Raw genomic sequence first — 19,281 nt, forward strand, 5'->3', positions numbered from 1 at the left:
CGTAGTCAGAGTAGCGGATGGGCGAGGAGGGTGGAACGGGACTCCCGCACACACGACCTCCGGGTCGAGCCACCAGCGGAGGGACCATGTCGATGGGGTCTCGATGAGGCCGGTACACCGACGCGAGCCAAGACTGGAACGGGCGGAGGTGGAGCCGCGCGTACGCTGTGACATATGTGCACGAAGCCATGTGGCCCAGGAGGCGGAGGCAGAAGCGCACCGTCGTGGTTGGGAAGGTGACGAGGTCCCGGATGATGGAGACCATCGTCTGGTGTCGAGCGCGAGGGAGACAGGCCCTGGCCACCGTGGAGTCGAGGACTGCTCCGATGAACTCCACTCGCTGTGCCGGGATCAATGTGGACTTCTCGGCGTTGATGAGACGACCGAGTCGCTGAAAGAGAGCCAGGATTTCTACCATCTGGTCCGTTACGAGTTGTCGGGACTGACCTCGAACCAGCCAGTCGTCGAGATACGGGTAGATGTGTATCTGACGACGTCGGAGGGCTGCGGCCACTACCGCCATACATTTGGTAAATACCCTCGGGGCGGTGGAGAGTCCGAACGGCAACACCGCGAACTGGTAGTGGGTGTTGTTCACCACAAACCGGAGGTAACGACGATGGGGAGGATAGATTGCGACATGGAAATAGGCGTCCTTCATGTCGAGGGCGGCAAACCAATCTCCCGGATCCAGAGAGGGAATGATGGTCCCCAAGGTGACCATGCGAAACTTGGGCTTGAGCAGGTACTTGTTCAGCTCGCGAAGGTCCAGGATAGGACGTAGCCCCCCTTTCGCTTTGGGGATGAGAAAATAATGGGAATAGAATCCCCTGCCCCGCCTGTCTTGAGGCACTGCTTCTATGGCACCCACGCTCAACAGAGTGTGAACCTCTTGTAAGAGGACTTGCTCGTGAGAGGGGTCCCTGAAGAGGGACAGGAAGGGTAGGTGGGAAGGTGGGGGCGAAACAAATTGCAGGCGGTATCCCGACTGGACCGTTTGAAGCACCCAGTTGTCTGATGTTACTTGGGAGCACGCCGAAAAGAAATGGGAAAGGCGGTTGTAAAATAACAGGGAAGGATCCGGTAGGGAGAGTGATGGGCCGTCCTCGAGCGTCCCATCAAAAGGCCTGCTTGGCCCCCTGAGGGGCCTTGGACGAGGCCTGGCCCTGGTTACGGCGGTTACCTGAAGGACGACGGCGATTTTGGGCCGGTCGCCGGCTATGGTATGGCCGATATCGGAACTGATAGACGGGTCGGGAGGGCTGCTGACGGAAGGACCTGCGCTGCGTCGCCGGCGTGTGTGTGCCGAGAGTACGTATCGCAATACGGCCGTCCTTCAAAGTTTGGATTCGAGAATCCGTCTTTTCAGAGAAAAGACCCTTTGTGTCAAAGCGTAGGTCTTGTAGCGTGTATTGGACCTCCGGCGGCAGGGTGGAAGACTGCAGCCAAGCGATGCGCCGCATCGTCACGCCGGAGGCCAAGGTCCTAGCACCTGAGTCCGCAGCATCGAGGGCGGCCGTGATGGAGGATCTAGACGACCTCCTTCCCTCCTCCAACATCGCCGCGAACTCCTGTCGGGAGGCTGTTGGCAGGAGCTCCGTAAATTTCGCCAGGGACGTCATGATATCAAAGACGTACCTGACGAGGAGGACCATCTGATTGGCTATCCGCATTTGCAGACCGCCAGCGGAATAGACCTTACGGCCTAGCAGGTCCATACGCCGCGCGTCCTTAGATTTGGGCGCAGGGGCAGGCTGGCCGTGCCTCTCCCTATCATTGACCAATTGGACGACCAAGGAGTCCGGGGTCGGGTGCGTGTACAGGTATTCATAGCCCGTGGGAGGGACAGAGTATTTGCGTTCAACCCCACGGGCTGTAGGAAGTACGGACGCAGGCGTCTGCCAGAGAGTGGTGGCATTCTTTTGCACTGTCCGCACGAAAGGCAGTGCAACTCGCACTGGCACCTCTGCCCCAACTACATTTGTGATGGGGTCCTCGTCCTCCTGTACCTCCGCTATCGGCAGAGCCATAGCCGTCGCCACGTGGCGAAGGAGGTCTTGGTGTGCCTTTAAGTCTATGGGCGGAGGCTCCTTCGTCGACACGCTGGCCACCGCTTCATCAGGCGAGGACAAGGAGGAGAAGCCCTGGATGACCGGCTCCGAAGAGGGATCCGCTGCGTGCTCGGCGGGGGGGTCGGGCTGCGCGTGCCCCTGGGGTTCAGGTGGTATAGCATCTGCAGCAGGCGGCGAAGGGGCCGGTCGGCTGATTGTCGCCTCTGGAACCCTGCGCTCGGACGCGAGGGGTCTTGGGGGGAAGGGCACCCCCTGCGCCTCATACTGGGCCCATGGAACCCAGAAGCCGCACGGCTGTGCCCCTTGAGGATGGCCCTGCGGGGTGGGTGGCAGGAGTCCGTAGCCCTCCGTCCCAGAAGCGACCGACGCGGGACGGGATGGCCATGGAGGTGCCGAGGCGCTGATGGAATACGCTGCGGAGTGAGGTAGTCCGTCCCCGGATGGCAGCGAAGAGCGATGCTGGTCCGCTCGGTACCGGGACGGCGACCGGGAGTGACGTCCGTCACGGTGCCGGGAGCTCGACCGGTGTCGGGAGCTCGACTGGAATTGAGACCTCCGGTGCCGGGAGCGCCCGTGCGAGTCACGGTGCCGGGACGGCGACCTCTGGCGGTGCCGACGCGATGGCGACCTGGACCTCGTGCGGCGCCGGGAGTACGACCGGTACCGCGATGACGAGCGGTACCGGGACTGCGACCGACGTTTCAACGGCGATCGGTACCGCGATGGCGAGCGGTGCCGAGATCGCGAACGACGGGACGGAGACCTGCCGTAGGACCGGGAACGAGACCGGGACCGGGTTTGTCGTCCATGTCGCCTGTCCAGAGACGGTGGCCGGGTCATTCTGGCCGGCTTTCCCGCCGACCCGACAGCCCGCACCGGCGGTGCCGGGGGCCGGAGGCTCGGTGCCTCTATGAGCCGAATCAGCTCACGCACCTCAGAGAATGTCTCCGGCGTCGAAGGCAGCCGGGGCTCAACCACGGACGGTACCGGGGAGCGTGGCGGCGCCGGACTCGACGGGCCTTGCGGCGCCGGAGTCAAAGGTCCGGTGCACGGCTTGTGCACGGTCACCGCGGGGGCCGCAAGTGGCGCAACCGCTTTCGCCGAGTCCTCAGCGCGAGCCTGCGCCAGTGCCTTCGCCAGCCTATGTTTTTTCGAAGGCGAAAGCGAGCGGTGCCGAGACTTTGTAGCCGCTTTCTGAGGCTTCGGTGCCGCGGAGGCTCGGTGCCGCCGGTGCGCTCTGTACCGAGGAAGCTCGCGGTGCCGGCGCGGACGGTGCCGGTGGCTGGAGCGACGCTTCCATCAAGAGCTGCTTCAAGCGGATATCCCGCTCTTTTCGAGTCCGCGGTTTAAATGTAGAACAGAGCGAACACTTATCTGTTCTATGCCCTTCGCCCAGGCAACGGAGGCAGGCGTCGTGCGGGTCTCCGACGGGCATAGGCCTCTGGCACTCAGCGCAGGGCTTAAAGCCCGGTGCTTTGGGCATGAGCCCGCACCGGGTGAGGCAAAAGGGGAAAACCCCCCCTTTTACCTTATCTATTAACACTAACTATCTAACTAACTAACTGTAAAACTAATCACTAAACTAACTATATACAAACAACAAGCGAGAGCTAGGGTCGTGGAGGACAAAGAGCACTCCACAGTTCCAACTGGCCGTCACGGGCGGTAAGAAGGAACTGAGGAGCGGACGGGCCGGCTGGGGTATATATTCAGCGCCATAGCAGCGCCACTCCAGGGGGCGCCCAGCCGGCCCGCCGGAGTTGCTAGGGTAAAAAAGTTCCGAGATGCCATGCACGCGCAGCGCGCACACCTAACTGGAATGGATAGGAGCAATCACTCGAAGAAGAACCGTACTCTCAAGCTGAAGATGGCTTCCGAGGCGGTGTCCCCAGAGATCACAATAACATTCTGCAAAAGTGTGGACTGACCCCCATGTCGTTACTCTACAGATCTCTGAGAAAGGGACATTCTTGAAGAAGGTGACAGAGGAGGAGATCAATCTTGTGGACTGTGTATGAATCAAATCATGTTGTGAATTTGGTCACATTGTTGGATGCAAATTTGAGACCCCTTAGTGTGTCTTTGGGCTGATATTGCTGACCCCTTAGATCTTTCCACAATGGATAGAAAAAGTCTAGGGGACTTCCTGAAGGTTCTTGTCCTATGAAGGTAGAAAGCCAGGGCTCTCCTGACATCTAGGGTGTGAAGTATAGTCTCCCTGTTGTCTTGATGAGTCTTGGGGGTTAGAAGATTGGCAGGTGAATCAATTGATTCATGCGAAATGGAGAGGTTACCTTGGGAATAAATTTTGGATGTGGCCTGAGCGTAACCTTGCCTGGAAAGAATACTGTGTAAGAGGGATGCACGATCAGAGCTGCTCTCTCTCCTATTCGTCTGGCGAAGGTAATTGCTATTGGGAAGGCCGTTTTCATTGACAGGTACATCAGTGAACAGGTGGCCATGGGTTCAAAGGGAGGTCTAGTCAGCCCTTTCAGTACCTTGTTTAGGTCCTACATAGGGGTAGGAAGTTAGGTGGAGGGAAAAGGTTTATTATAACCTTGAAGAACCTTTTAGTGGTTGTGTGTGACAGCACCGAATCTCTCTCTACAGCAGGGGTCAGCAACCTTTCAGAAGTGGTGTGCCGAGTCTTCATTTATTCACTCTAATTTAAGGTTTCGCGTGCCAGTAATACATTTTAATGTTTTTAAAAGGTCTCTTTCTATAAGTCTATAATATATAACTAAACTATTGTTGTATGTAAAGCAAATAAGGTTTTAACAGTGTTTAAGAAGGTTCACTTAAAATTAAATTAAAATGCAGAGCCCCCCGGACCGGTGGCCAGGACCCTGGCAGTGTGAGTGCCACTGAAAATCAGCTTGTGTGCTGCCTTCGGCATGCGTGCCATAGGTTGCCTACCCCTGCTCTTCAGGTTGGTGAATGCTACAGCTGCTAGATGGACCCTAAGAGAGTTTAGGGATAATCATGACTTTAAGGGTCAGAGCATAGTCCAAGATGTGTGGAAGAGTTGCGGATGTTGGGGAGATTTGTTGTAGTTTGTATAATTGTATTTGGCCATGAGCATCTGATAGTTGGCAATACGGAATTGTAAGGTGGCTGAGGAATATGCCTTTCTGTCAAAGATCAAGACACTTCCAATCCCTGTTGTAGGGCACTGCCCTGGATTTGTGCTGTCGGCTATGGGAATTGACAGTGTCCACCACAATAGAATTAGATGGCAGTGAGAGAAAAAGGAACTTTGATTCCTATTTGGGGACATCATATTTTTTGTCCATTACACATCAGAGATGCCAATTCCAAGGTTTGCCACATCATTTTAGCCAGGTCTAAGATGGCTTCACTAATTAGGAGGGCAATCTTTGAGGACAACGAAGAATGGAGGATATCAAGGAACTGATGATGGGTGTCCTTGATCTTCTCTAGTGGCATGTGGGGAGTGTCCACCACACTCTTTACCAGCTCCTGAAAAAGAGGGAAATCATCTACCAGAGAAGGTGGGGAAGGGACGACTGCTTCATCCAGGGAGGAGGAGGAGGAGATGGCCTTTTGTGTGACATCCTCCTCAGTACCAGCTTCTTGTTCCTCCATCTCCTGAAGCCCTAGATGCCATGGTTGAGGGAGTGTGCTGGGAGGGTTCTCGGGCGAGGCTTGAATCTGTTGGTGTGCCACCCAAGTGTCCCAATATGGCCATTGTGTTTGCATAGGGCCTGGTGGAGGTGCCCATGTGTGGCTGTACCAAGATGGCAGTGGTGGTGGTGGAGCCATCTGTGGGTACATTCTCAACCCTGTTTTTATTGGGTCTCATATGGAGCTTGGGAGGTGAACTGTGAGACCACCTCCTCTGACTCACTGTCCAACCCCTCAGTAGACAGCGGAGGGGCATGGCATGGTTGCAGGGATATCCCGTGCCCTGTAAAGGCTCAGAGCCGCAATGTCAGTACTGAGAGGCGGGGACTTGGGTGCATCTGTCATGCAGAAGGCTCTGATTTGGTGGAATTCTGCCGGTGCCAAGCTCCCGGTGGTGGTGCCAAGGGAGATGGAGCTCTTCTCTGCACTGGTATTTCTGGTGCTGGGCAGGCTGCCATTGGTGGTACCTAGGATGACTCGAGTACCGGGAGTGTCTTCTTAGGGTGCTTGCCCTTATCTCTTGGTACCAAAGATTCGGTGCTCATGCCCAAAGGATCTGTGGGCTGTAGTGGCTCAGTGTGAGGGCCCTCCCACTCCAGGTCCTCGGGAAGCCACCCCGCCTCACTACGTCACTGATATGTCGGCCGCCGTGGGGAATGAAGCGGTCTCCCCTTGTAGCTGGGGCCCAGGCCTGTGCTCAGGTTGGGTAGGAAACAGTCTATTAGCCCAGGCCCTGGATCAAGGCGGGGCAAAAAAAGAGTCTGAGGCTCAGGCTTCTGGCCTGGGGAAGGGGAGACTGTCACCCCTGCGTTGGGGTGGCAGTGGTGATGCAGGCCCACCCACTCCACTGTGTCCCGGCCCAGGGCCCTAGCAGTGACAAAGTGCTTTGTCACTGGGTCACGCCACAACATGCTGACTCACTCTCTGTCAGCATTGCAACCAGATGTGTCTGCTACCCCTGGGCCACTTCCAAACTCCCTTTCTTGGTGTACCTGTTGCCGTGCGGAGGGTTGAGGTTGATGACAGCTTCCGGGACTGTGAGCAAGTCTTCCGGGGTCTGGTCCATCGGCGGTCTGGGCCAGTTCTATGCTTCCTCCAGGTCTGAATCAGCTAGTGGTCCTGGTGAGCCAGGCCAGTCCTCTGCTCCCTCGGCACGCTCCGCCACTTCCCAGCTCAGGAGGCCAGAGGAGGCATCTAGTCTCTCCAGTGGTTGCCTCCCTACTGAGCTTTCTGGGCCGCCTTTTATACTTCCTGCCCCTCCCACCCACTTCTTTGGGGAGGGGCAACACTACGGGGCCTGTCAGCAGTACCGGTTACCGATAGTTGTGGTGAAGCATGAGTGCCTGACTGTGGTCTTGGTGCGGACGGTGCCAAGGATACTGAGCGACATGGTGATTGCTTGCGGCTATCTTTAAGCTTACTTAGGGGACTTCCCACTCTCTCTACACACTTGAGAGAGGAGTCACCAGCCTGCTTCTTTGACTTATTGGCCTTAGAAGTTGAAGGTTGTGGGGAAGACTCACGTCCGCCAGGAGTTAAGGTCGGAGAGCTGCCTCCATGAAGGTAATTTTTTGGCAGAGCTCTCTGTCCTTGCGGGAACTTGACCAGAGCTGCTGGCAGAGGGTACGCTTTTGCTGTATGTGGTCCTTGATGAGGCAGGGGATGCACTGAGAGTGCGTACCCACAACTGGGATTGCCTTATTATAGGTGTGGCGCTTCTTGAAGCCCAGGGAAGTGGGTGTACCCCACTATGGGGACGGGTCCCTAGTGGGGAAAGGCAGGAAATGGGTTTTTTTTTCGGAAGGGTGGGAATAAACAGAAATAACTAAAGCTATAATGAGAACTGTGGAAAACTAAGTGTGAATGCAAACAGGAGAAGAATTAGCCTTAGAGGATTCCTAATGGCTCCGTCTTTAATCATGGGCAGTTAAGAAGGAACTGAGGAGGGTTAGCCTGTGCGCGCTGACTAGCCTCATGGCACAGCACAAGGAGAGACAATGCATGTGTAGGCCCAATGGACACTGCTACCAAAGTTCTCTGTTCAGCAGCACAGGGATGCAGACACACCTACAGTGGAGTACCCATAGGGACACTACTCAAAGAAGAACTTTATACTGTGTTTCTAATCATTATATATTTCATTACGTTTTTGGCTTGCAATCATATTCAATTTTGCTATGATCCAGTCAGAATTTACAGGTTAAACGAGCCTGTGTCAGATCTGTACTTGATTGGGAGATTTCTTTGGGCTTGTCTACACAGTAGGGTAATGTACACTATGGGGGGGATAAGATTTCTGTAGCACATGAACATGTTGCGCATTAATTGGTTGGCGTAGACTCTGCTGGTGTGCATAAAAGGTTTCCTAGTGTGCTTTAACTGTTTCAAGCAGCACTACACTAAGATGCTCTATGGAACCTTCGGCACACACCAGCAGGGTCTACACAGACTGATTAACGTGCAGCACGTTAGCGCTCTTTAGAAATCACACCCCCGTAAAGCGCATTCTCTTCCAATACAGAAAAGTCCTCAGTGATGCTTAGGGACCCCAGAAAAATGATGCTAATGATTCACCAGGGGACACTCCTTTCTACAGAACCAGTGCTCCAGACTGGTGTTAGGAGGCAATGGAATGTACCATAAAGCTGAGCTCCTGACTTCTAGGCATTATATAATGTTTTTCACAAGCATCAGCGTGTGGTAGGACAGCATGCTAACCACAGTGTCCTAGCCAAATTCAGACTTGGATCATTAGTTTAAGATTTTATACTTAGTTTCAATAGTTTATAGCACTTTTGTTTTTCACCTCTTTTCAAAATGCGGTGTGGCAGTGCTGCATACGTTTAGATTGTTGCTATGTTTCACTATATTTAAGTAGTGGATGATGTAATCCCTATGTAACATTTGTGTAGTGCTTTGGGATCCTTCAGAGTGAAAGGCAGCACTTTTATAACACAAGATAATCTTACTTTCTAGCTTCTTTATTGGATTTCATTCTGCTCTATCTGCACACCTCTTAGGGGATTGTCTACATGGGAAAGCCTTACAGGTTATAGTAACAGATCTACCAGCATAATCCAAAATGTCTTTTTTTAATAAAACTCAAACTCCTTCCCAAGAGACATAAGCTGAAATTCTTTAGTATAACTAGACCAATTTAAATTCACACATTTGCTTATATTAAAAGAAAAACTTTTCCATACGGGCAATGCCCAGATGATCTAACTCCTCGCTTTTATCCCTTCCACATAAACTGTTTAGTTTTTTCTTTTTAAAGCAATACTATAATGGTATAACTAATGTTAAGAAATCATTCTAGTTCTATTTTGAACATGCTTCTAAAGCTACTGTAAAAACATATATACCTCGTACCTTGAACATTTAAGCACTCCACTATGCAACAAGGAAAATAAGTAAGCAAAACTAAACTTATTACCCTCTTCTACTTACCTAACAGCAGGTCCTCAGGTGGAGACACTCTCAGCATGTAATGGAAAAACAAAGCAGCACAACGAAGGTAAGGTGTGATCCCTTTCTTAACACAATCCCACAAATGCCAGCCTGGAACGTCACGGCTAAAGCAGCTATAACACACAAATCAGAAATATCTGTAAAAAGCTCAGTGCACATACCCTCCTGGGCCATAACTATACTGAACATTTTTGGCAATTTTCAAAACAAGGTTAGTTCTGGGTGTTGGTCAATGGCTAGTGCTCCCACTAGGGATGTAAAATGTTAACCAGTAAACTGATTAACCGATAAGCATCAGTCTTATCGGTAAGATATTCCGGTTAACATTTAAACTCTGGCTGCGGGACTCTGCTTCCGCCCCGCCCCTGGCTGCCATCCCCTTCATCCTGGGTCCTGGCTGCCACCCTGTCCCCAGGGTCCCAGCAGCCGAACCCGCCGGCAGGGGGCCGGCAGCCAGGACCCGTGGCCAGCAGCAAGCGGAGTCTCCAGGCATGTGGGGAGGAAGCAGAGCTTAACGGTTAAACTTTTAATGGTTTAAACCTTTACTTTTTTTTTTTTTTTAAAGACGTTATTTACATCCCTAGCTCCCACCATTGTTAACCCTGGTGGAGCTACAGTAGTGTTAGCGCAACAGTAGGAAATCGCTTAAACCCCTCAGTCAGACACAGCCCCCAAGACCTAGTTTCTAATTTTATGAGAGTTAAATTTGTTTAGAACATCTTTGTTATCTGTCAAGTGCTTGCTATTGTTTCTACAAATGTGTTTTTAGTTTTATTAAAAACAAGCAGATGTCCATCTCTAAAAACTGGCTCAAGATGGTTTCATTTAGTTTCTTCACTTTTTTTCCTGGGATTGAGGAGGATGTTGGCAGCTCCAAAGCATGTCATTCACCACAATTAAATCATATCATTATTTTCCTTTTCTTACAGAAAGCCAATGACTTTTTATTGCAAAATTAAATTGGTTTCCATATGCATACACTTAACTTTTTGAAATTCTGTCCAAAACCCCTCAAATCATCTTAGAGAGAAATGGGAATAAGTGTGAAGAAACCAATACCTTAAACTTAATTATGGCAGAGTCACAACTGACAATACAATTGTAGTAGACATGGAGACAAAAAAGGAAAGGCTACTGATGTTATATGTGAAAAAACCTGGATTATAATCAGCACTACTAACATTCTTGCAATTTATGTTATCAAAATTTAGTCTGGATACACCACAACTCATTTTAAATGTATACAATACCCATATTTTCTTGGGAAAAACACTTCACATTCAGACAGAAGATCTAGATCTTTTCCAGTTTTTAGGAGTGCAGGAGACATTGCTGATGCAGCACATGGACTCCTGGTCTAACCCCCTATAAAGTATGTCTAACCATTTTCTTTTGTATTTCTCAGGTGAATCTCCATGTATTTTTCAAGGCATCTTGTAAAACGTTTATTGTTACAACTAAAGTGTTACTTACCCACTCGTGTACTGGCAAACTTCTCTACAGAAAGACTCAGCAGTACGAGCCTCCTCACTGTTATCTTGTGATTGAGCAGTGGGGGATTCTGTGCACACAAAGATTAATCCTGTTGTAAATGCACTTTGATTCTATGTATACAGAAAAGAAATCTCCATCTCCATTACTTTCAACTTTTTATATACTAGTTACAAAAAAATTTACATTTCATTTTATTGGATCATTTCCTATTTGTGCTCAACCCAACAAACAAAAATATCCCCCCACAAAACTGCATGATGTAAATGTGGGGACTGCTCATCCTCATTACAGAACTGCTTCCTCTCTGTTATCTTTTGACATTACTCCCTTACATTAGTAATCACATAGGATTCAATATCTTCTTCTTCCATGATATAATGACATTAAATGGGGGTGGGGTTTCTTGGGAAACATAACAAGAGGAGTCCTGCGAGGCTACTGTTAGTACTGTTCCATAGCAGTGAGTACATAGAGCAGTGCAACTCCCATTCTAATCAGATTATCAAGTTTCATATTTCACCTCTAAATTCACAGGTCGCCACCATGCCAGAAAACCAGAGTCACCAAGTCCCTTCTAAACCTTTAGCTCTGAGCTGTCTGCACTTTGTCAGTGCTTTGTTTTCTCTAGGGAGCAAAAAGTATGTGGAATGCTACTAGTCTCATATGGCTGCCTCAGTTAGTTACTGGTATATAAATGGCTACTTTGTTTTGTGAGGCCCAATGCACAGAAGTGATGCATAAACAGAGCTATGGAAGTGAAAAGACTTGGGTTTTTTTAAGGAAACAATTAACACTGAATGTTTATTATTATGTTGAAGCTCTTACAACTAGAAGGCGTTAACGGTTTTCCATTAAATTGTCTACCAAGTCATTTTGCAAAAACTGAATAAAATGCCTGAAAAAATCTAAAGGTGGAGGTACCCTTACCTGTTGCAGAGGTCAGAAGGATCTGTGTTATGTGTGCCATAGTGACCAAATGGAAGAGGTAGAGGTGATTATAGGCAGAGCTAATAGATGAAGGTTGCAAGTCTACAGTATCCTCCCAATATAAAGATGGGAATGATAACACAGCACCTACCTAGAGTGGAAAAAGACAAAAACAGCCAAAAGTATTGGTGAAATACCAGACTCAGTAGTTCCAGGGGCAAACAAACACCACAGAAACCTGATGAGAAAATAAGTTAACAATCACCTAGGCTTATTCATTAATCCTCTCTAATGGTGGTGTAGTTATTTAGCACAAACCTGTAACATCTGAGACCATGTTTTCAGTTAAATTAGTTTGATGATCTTTCTAGCTCTAAGTCACAAACAAAGCCTACTCATGGAGGTGACACAAAAATACCTATTAATTGATTACAAAGAGCAGCAATTGCATGTGGATCTACAATGGTATTCACAGATAATGCATCAGAGGCAAGATGGTTAAATTGCAAAAATAAACTGAACATGCTTACCAAAATGTGAAACATATCTACATCTAGAATGGACGGCGTGTCTTCCATTTTTAAGTTTGGTAGAAGAACTACAAGAACAAAAGTTAATTACACATTTGATTAAAAATGTTAATTGCTTTTTTTATTGGAATTATAATGGCAGGCTGAGAGGCCATTGTTTATATAACCTCTACCATCCTGAAGGGCTCTGCCTGGTCAGCTACAAAAGCAGTAAAAGCCTCCCCGTGCCCACTGGAGTGGGCACATTTTCTGAACTGTGTAACTATCAACCTATCATTACTGTAGTATCTGAGCACCTCAACCTTTAATGAATTTATTGTCACAATTGTGACGTGAGGTGGTGTTATCCCCATTTTACAGATGGGGAAAGGAGGCACATAAGAGACTAGGTGATGGGAAGTCTGGCATAAAAGGGAATTGAACCCAGGTCTCCAGAGTTCCACATTAAAACTGTAACCACTAGAACATCCTTCCTCTCTATGCTATATTATTGGCGTTTGCCATTTCCTAAGGAAAGTTTACATGAACATTACTTAAAATCACTGCAGAGATTGGCTAGAAGGGGGTGGAGAACAAAAACAATGTGTTACCTGCTAGGAGACGAACCAGATGTGTCTGAATCAGGCTTTGTGGTGATGTAGTTCTCTGAGCAGCTGCAAACTGCACTAATGCTTTAAGGCCACTGTGCTAGAGCACAAGAAGAGAATGTGGGGCGGGGAAGGGGAAATAAATAATTAATGAAACACAATAGTGCTAGAATACCTCCCCTTTCAAGTCCAAAAGTATAAATGAATCAAGTATGAACCTCTATGCAAGAGTTAGGAATGTATGCTACATCAGACCCATTTTTCAGTTATCAGTCTATGTGGAAAGCACAAATTTTAAAAACTCCAGAGATCATGAGAGAGAATTTCTTTGGACATTACTACTGTATTTGGTGCCAGCAATTCCAAATGTCCAGTGTTTACTAACATTAATTACTTCTTGGATTATCCATACCTGTCTATTTTGCAGCGATCCAAATAAAGATTTGCCCTCATCTTCTAGAAGGTTTTCTTAAAATTAAAACAGAGAAAGTAAGTGGTAAGTTATGGGCTCTTATGCAGACTATTGTAGCTGCTTTATCTGGTCTTCACATATTCCATCCACTTGTGCTAGTCCAATATCAACCTGTCCCCAGTTACAGGGCTGCTATTAAAATGCAATTTTACTCTGACAAGCGACTCTGTAAAATTGCTATTGTAAGGTTCCACGTTTATTGTCTCTCCAGGATTTCCACATAAATGTGCTTAGTTTAAAAGTAAAACTAGTTCGAAAAATGAAAGAACAAACCATCTTTCAGACCTTGCAAACTTAACGTAGACTCTAAGGGTCACACCTGGGTTTTTTCCATTTTGTGCGTCAACATTGGTGATAGGGTTCTACGGGTCAAACCACATATTCATTACACTTGTGCAACCCCCACTGCCTTCAAAGTATACCCACATTGACTCCTATGCAACCACTTTGCCTTCAATGGGTTTGTGCAGGTATATTTGCTTGGAACTTATGAAAAATTCTTTGTACACAATGGAATAGATTACAGTTTCTTCTCTCTCACAACTGTGGTGGTTGTTCAGGGGTAATAGGAGTAAAATAACCCAACCAAAACAAAACAAAAACACTAAAAATCCAACATATTTTTGTCACTAATGCCTCTGAATAACACAGGGAGCAAACCTGTTGAGTGAAGAGGTGACATATTTTACATAGTCATTTTTTAGAGATGATCCACACTTTAAAACCTTTAAAGTGTGAACAAAATTTTCATTTTTTTTTTTAAGACCAAAAGCATTAATTTAGATCTTGTCATCCATGGTTTATTTAGGTTATCTTTACATCCAAAATGTGAAAAGGGGAGGAAGGGAAGAAGAAAACAAAAATGGTCACTTAACTGTTGTTCTTTGAGGTATGGTTGCACACAAGTATTCCACTCAGCTGCGCATGTAGCCCAGCATGCCAGAGCCAGAGAGTTTTGTGCAACAGTATGTGTTGTGGTGGTGCATGTGCCCTGTGCATCCTTGTGGCCCCTCTTGAGACCATAGAAGGGCCGTGCCATTCCAACCTCCCACCTCGTTCCTTTTGCACTGGACTATGTTGGCCTCAGGCCTCCTAATGCAGAAGGAACAGAGGATGGGTCATATGCAACCACATTTGGAAGAACATTTACTGTCCAGATATTAATTTTTTCTTTTTCAAGTGGTTGCACACGTGTATTCCACTCAGGTGACTCACAAGCAATACCATTAGGAGATGGGGCTTGGGGCATATTTAAATAGCGGCTGCAATATTGCTTTCCTAAAGTTTGCATCAGATCTTCAAGTTGTCATGATTATATAATGAGTGAAGTTATGCATGAAGGACCAAGTAGCAACCCTATGAATATCCAGTATGAGGATTTAGCTTAGAAAAGCTACCAAAGTAGTTTGAGCTCTTGTTGAACTGGTCTATAGTCTGTGGAGAAGGGGTGTTTGCCTCCCATACACTGTCATAATACAGAAAGTAATCCATCTAGAAATTGTCTATGGTGAAACTGCTTGCTCTCACTTTCTTTCAGCATACGAAACAATGAGCCGAGGAGACAGCCTGAAAGACTTGATCCTGTTCAGATAAAAGGCCAATGCTCACCTTATGTCCAAAGTATGCAGATAATCTTCATCCCTACTTGAAAGCGACTTCAGGAAAACCAAAACCAACCAACCAAAAAAATGAATAGTTTGTCTGGTTCAAATAAGAAGCCAATACTGCAACAGTCAGAAATTTAGGATGTAGCCTCAAAGCTACTTCATCTTTAAAAAACAGTTTATATAGAGGTCCAGCCATCAGAGCCTGAAGCTCACCCGCTCTTCTGTCTGACATAAAGGCAATGAGAAAGAGTGCCTTCTGACAGAGGTGGTGCCATGAACAGGTGGGCAAAGGCACAAATGGGGGACCCATCAAAGCAACTAACACGATGTTAAGGTCCAAAGTGATGGGAGGAAAAGGCTGAGCAACCATTTAAAAAATCTAGAGACCATGGGTTGGGAAAAAACAGTTGCTCCTGAATGGGAAGATGGATTGTTGAGATTGCTGCTAAGTGAATTCTGAGGGAGCTTAGAGAAAGACCCAAGGATGAGAGATGTTACAGATACTCTAAAATGTACTGAATCTTAGCTTCTACTGGCTGTATTCACTGAGGAATGGACCAGATTGAAAAACACTTCCACTTAGTGTTCAAATAAGTGGATCTAGTGGTCTGCTTTCTAGCATTAAGCAATAGTTCCTGGACGGTTTGTGAGCAGTCCTCCTCAACTTGATCTAACCACTCAACAGCCAAGCTGTGAAGTGCAGCCTTTTGGGATGTGGATGCAATATCCATCATTGTTGCTTAGAGAGCAAGCCTGGAAGAGGAGGCAGAGGTCATGAAAGCTGAATTGAGAGACTCTGAAGATCCAAGAACCAGCACTGTCTTGAACACGCTGGTGCAGTGAGAATTGATCTTGTTTCAATTTGAGGATAACTTGTGGGATAAGTGGAATAAGGGGTAATGCATACGTGAGACTCAATCCCCACCTCAGAAGAAAGGTACCAGTCAGGAAGCATGGATTGTAACCCACTTCGAAGCAGAATTGATGGCATTTCTTGTTGTCTTTTGTTGCAAATAGGATGCCTGCTGGAATACGTCCAACTTGGAAGATGGTCCTGAATACACTGCTCTTGTGGGACCACTCCGGATTCTGGGAGAATATCCTGTTGAGGTGATTGGCCAACTGATTCTAGGAAGCAGTTATGCAAGTGGCAATGGGAGTAATGCATTCCTGGATGCAAAAGTCCCACAGATTCATAGCTTCTCAATAAAGATGATTGGATTATGTCCTTCTCTATCTGTTTTGGTAGTACATTGCAGTTGTAAAGTTGGTCAGTATCTGGACCAACAAGCCCTTAATGTGAGAGAAAAACACAGCAAAGTTTTGTGAACTGCCTGGAGCTCAGGTGCGGTGATATGGAAGAGTCACTTTGTGCTCTGGCAGCAAAGAATCCTGTGGCACCTTATAGACTAACAGACGTTTTGCAGCATGAGCTTTCTTGTGCTCTGTTCATAATGCTTGTGTTCACAACCCTTCTAGGTGAGCATCCCAACCTATCAAGAGAGGTGCTGGTGGTAATAACTGTCCTGGATGGAAGCAGGAAGAAAAAGGTACACCCCAGCATAAGTTGTTCTGATCCATCCACCACTCTAGGAAATGTAGGACTGCAGGAGGAATTCAGATCAACTTGTCCAAGGGAATATCTGTTCAGTTGATTGTTACATAAGGGAAGATGTGAATTCCCGTTCTCCTCAAATAGGCTATCATCATCACCCTTCACTTGGTGAACACGGTCAGGGCTGACAACAGGCCAAAGGGAAGTACTGTGTATTAATAGCGTTGGGCCTCTACTACAAACCTCAGACTTTCGATGACTTGGCGTTACTGCCACAGGGAAGTAGGTTCCATGGAGATCAAGGGCAGAAAACCAGTCATTGAAATCGAAGGAAGGTATGACTTATGTTAAGGAAACCATACAAAATCTTGCATACATGATGTGCTCGTTGAGATTTCAACAGTCCAATATGGGTCTCAGAGCCTGCTTGAACTTGGGGGATCAGCAAGTATTGAGACTAACACTTTTCCCTAGTGATAAAGTGGAACTTCTTCAATGGCCCTTAGAGTGAGCATGTGTTATCTTCTTGCAAGAACACTGACTTGTGAGAAGGGTCACTGAAAAGGGATGGGGTAGGAGGGTGGGAAAGGGGTGTGGAGAAAAACTGGATACAATATTTAAGGGCTTGTCTACAGTGGCAATGTACATCACTGCAACCTTCTCACTCAGGGGTGTGAAAAAACACCCCTCCCCCCCCCTCCGAGTGCAGCAAGTTGCAGCGCTGTAAAGTGCCAGTGTAGACAAGCCCTTAAATATTGTATCCAATTCTTCTGGTAGCTTTGCCCCCTCATGGAGGTGGATTTTTTAGAGTGCTGGGAGAGCTCTCTCCTAGCTCTGCACTGCGACCACACAAGGCATGTTAAAGCACTGGTGCAGCAGCACTTTAGCATTGCCAGTGTAGACAGTGTCCCAATGCTTAGGACATATTTGTTAATTGTTATGGTTTCCCAAGCACTGAGGAAATGGGACAATCGGTCCCAATATAGGGGGGAGGAAGGAGATAATAGGAAGATCACTGACACCTGTATTGCTGTCCTCAAAGAAGCAGTCAAATAGGCTGTTTCCCACAGCTGACTGAGGACAAGCTGGAGTTGGAGTGCCTCTTTCTCTCTGATTTGTGCTTCCTTCTAGAAAAATCATGCTGCCTAGGTGGGTATAAATGCTACCTATAGTACTGATGTTGATATTGTTGCAGGAGTCTGTACTGATGCCTCTTGGAGGTTGGGGTATAGAACCCCCACGAACAAAAGGGTAGCAGAAGAGTCTAAATGACTGTCAAGTTTCATCAGTTTTATCTGAAAACAAGAACCTATCATCAAATGGGAGGTCCTCTATGGCAGTGGTTCTCAAACTTTCCAGACTACTGTACCCTTTTCAAAAGTCTGATTTATCTTGCCTACCCACAAGTTTCACCTCACTTAAAAACTACTTGCTTACAAAATCAGAGATAAAAAACACAGAAGTGTCACCGCACACTATTACTGAAAAATTGCTTAATTTCTCATTTTTGCCATATAATTATAAAATATATGAATTTTAGTATAAATATTGTACTTATATTTCAGTGTATTAGTATATAGAGCAGTATACACAAGTCATTGTCTGTATGACATTTTAGTTTGTACTGACTTCGCTACTCCTTTTTATGTAACCTGTTGTAAAACTAGGCAACTAGCTAGATGAGTTGATGTACCCTCTGGAAGACCTCTGCGTACCCCCAGGAGTACATGTACCCTGGTTGAGAACCACTGCTCTATGGTTTGCTGGATGTCAGAGTTAATGGCCAGAAAAGACCACCAGATCATCTAGTCCGACCTCATGTGTAACACAGGTCCCCAAAACCACTCAGGAGTTGTACACTAAACCCAACAACAGAAGTGAGACACTGTCCAAGGCTACGCCCAAGTTTTGTACCCATGAGGCCATCACTGTACTGCACATGCCATCACTCTAAAACAGTGGTTTTCAACCTGTGATCCACTGACCCCAGGGGATCCGCAGACTGTGTCTAAGATTTCCGAAGGGGTCTGCATCTTCATTTGAAATTTTTTAGGGGTCCGCAAATGAAAAAAGGTTGAAAACCACTGCTCTAGAAGTGTCTGCTGCATCAAGTGCAGACTGGATCAATGTCTAGGTCACCATACAACCTTTTGCCTGGAAAGCCTTATATTCCTCCCTTGCATCTTCTGGTAGTCTGTTAGTAAACTTGGACATTATGTCCCAGTTTAAAAGTTATATTTTGCTATCTGCATCTGAACAGAGGAGGTGGAATAAATGTTTCTCCCAAACAAATCAATTATCTTGGTCTCTTTTTGGGGGGGGGATTAATTTACATCGCCCTTGACGTGATCTCCAATTGGCATATGTAACTACCAGGGAGTTTGGGGCAGGATGGGAATAAAAGTACTCAAAGCCTTACATAGATAAATGATACCATATCTCAGTGTATATAGCTAAGGAGGCTGGTGTGTGCCATAAGGTTTAGAAGAGCTTCATAATTTGGGAGGACTATTCTCCTAGAGGTGCCACCTGGAAAATATCCAAAAAGCTTGTGAATGTTCTCTTGCACAAACTCACCTTGAGTGCCTAAAGTCACTGCCACTCTCCTCAGCAGTTCTTGATAAGTCTTAAAAATTCCTAGGAACTGGAGTCTGGGATCACTGAGTCATCAGGTGATGAGAAAGACAGGGTGGATCCTCTTGTAGAAGAGCTGGCTGCTTCTCCAGTGGTTCCTCCTGCAGCACTGGCTGCTCAGAGGGAACGGTGTGTCTGCATGCTTCCAACTTAGGTGGTTCTGGAACCTGCTCTGTCAAACTCTCTGGGAACCTTCCTCTCAATTGGGCAGGTGATTGAGATCTGCGGGATTGCAAAACACCCCAGTAATTCCAAAAAGGCCACTGAGGGAGAGCACATGTCACAGA

The 19,281-nt window shown here is 47.2% G+C and overlaps 1 protein-coding gene across 1 annotated transcript in view; it reads right to left on the minus strand.

Annotated features, from left to right (window-relative positions):
* Positions 1 to 19,281, minus strand: part of UBR1 (ubiquitin protein ligase E3 component n-recognin 1) — a 143,246-nt gene that overhangs the window by 15,623 nt on the left and 108,342 nt on the right. Inside the window, exons 36-41 of the mRNA XM_045015211.1 lie at positions 13,139 to 13,194; positions 12,730 to 12,826; positions 12,140 to 12,207; positions 11,610 to 11,760; positions 10,662 to 10,749; positions 9,168 to 9,301 (exon numbers count right to left, since the gene is read on the minus strand). Of these exons, the coding sequence (XP_044871146.1) occupies positions 9,168 to 9,301; positions 10,662 to 10,749; positions 11,610 to 11,760; positions 12,140 to 12,207; positions 12,730 to 12,826; positions 13,139 to 13,194 (594 nt within the window). The remainder of the gene's footprint in view (positions 1 to 9,167; positions 9,302 to 10,661; positions 10,750 to 11,609; positions 11,761 to 12,139; positions 12,208 to 12,729; positions 12,827 to 13,138; positions 13,195 to 19,281) is intronic.

The sequence above is a fragment of the Mauremys mutica genome, chromosome 4 (genome assembly GCF_020497125.1).
Source record: "Mauremys mutica isolate MM-2020 ecotype Southern chromosome 4, ASM2049712v1, whole genome shotgun sequence".
Lineage (NCBI taxonomy): Eukaryota > Metazoa > Chordata > Testudines > Geoemydidae > Mauremys > Mauremys mutica.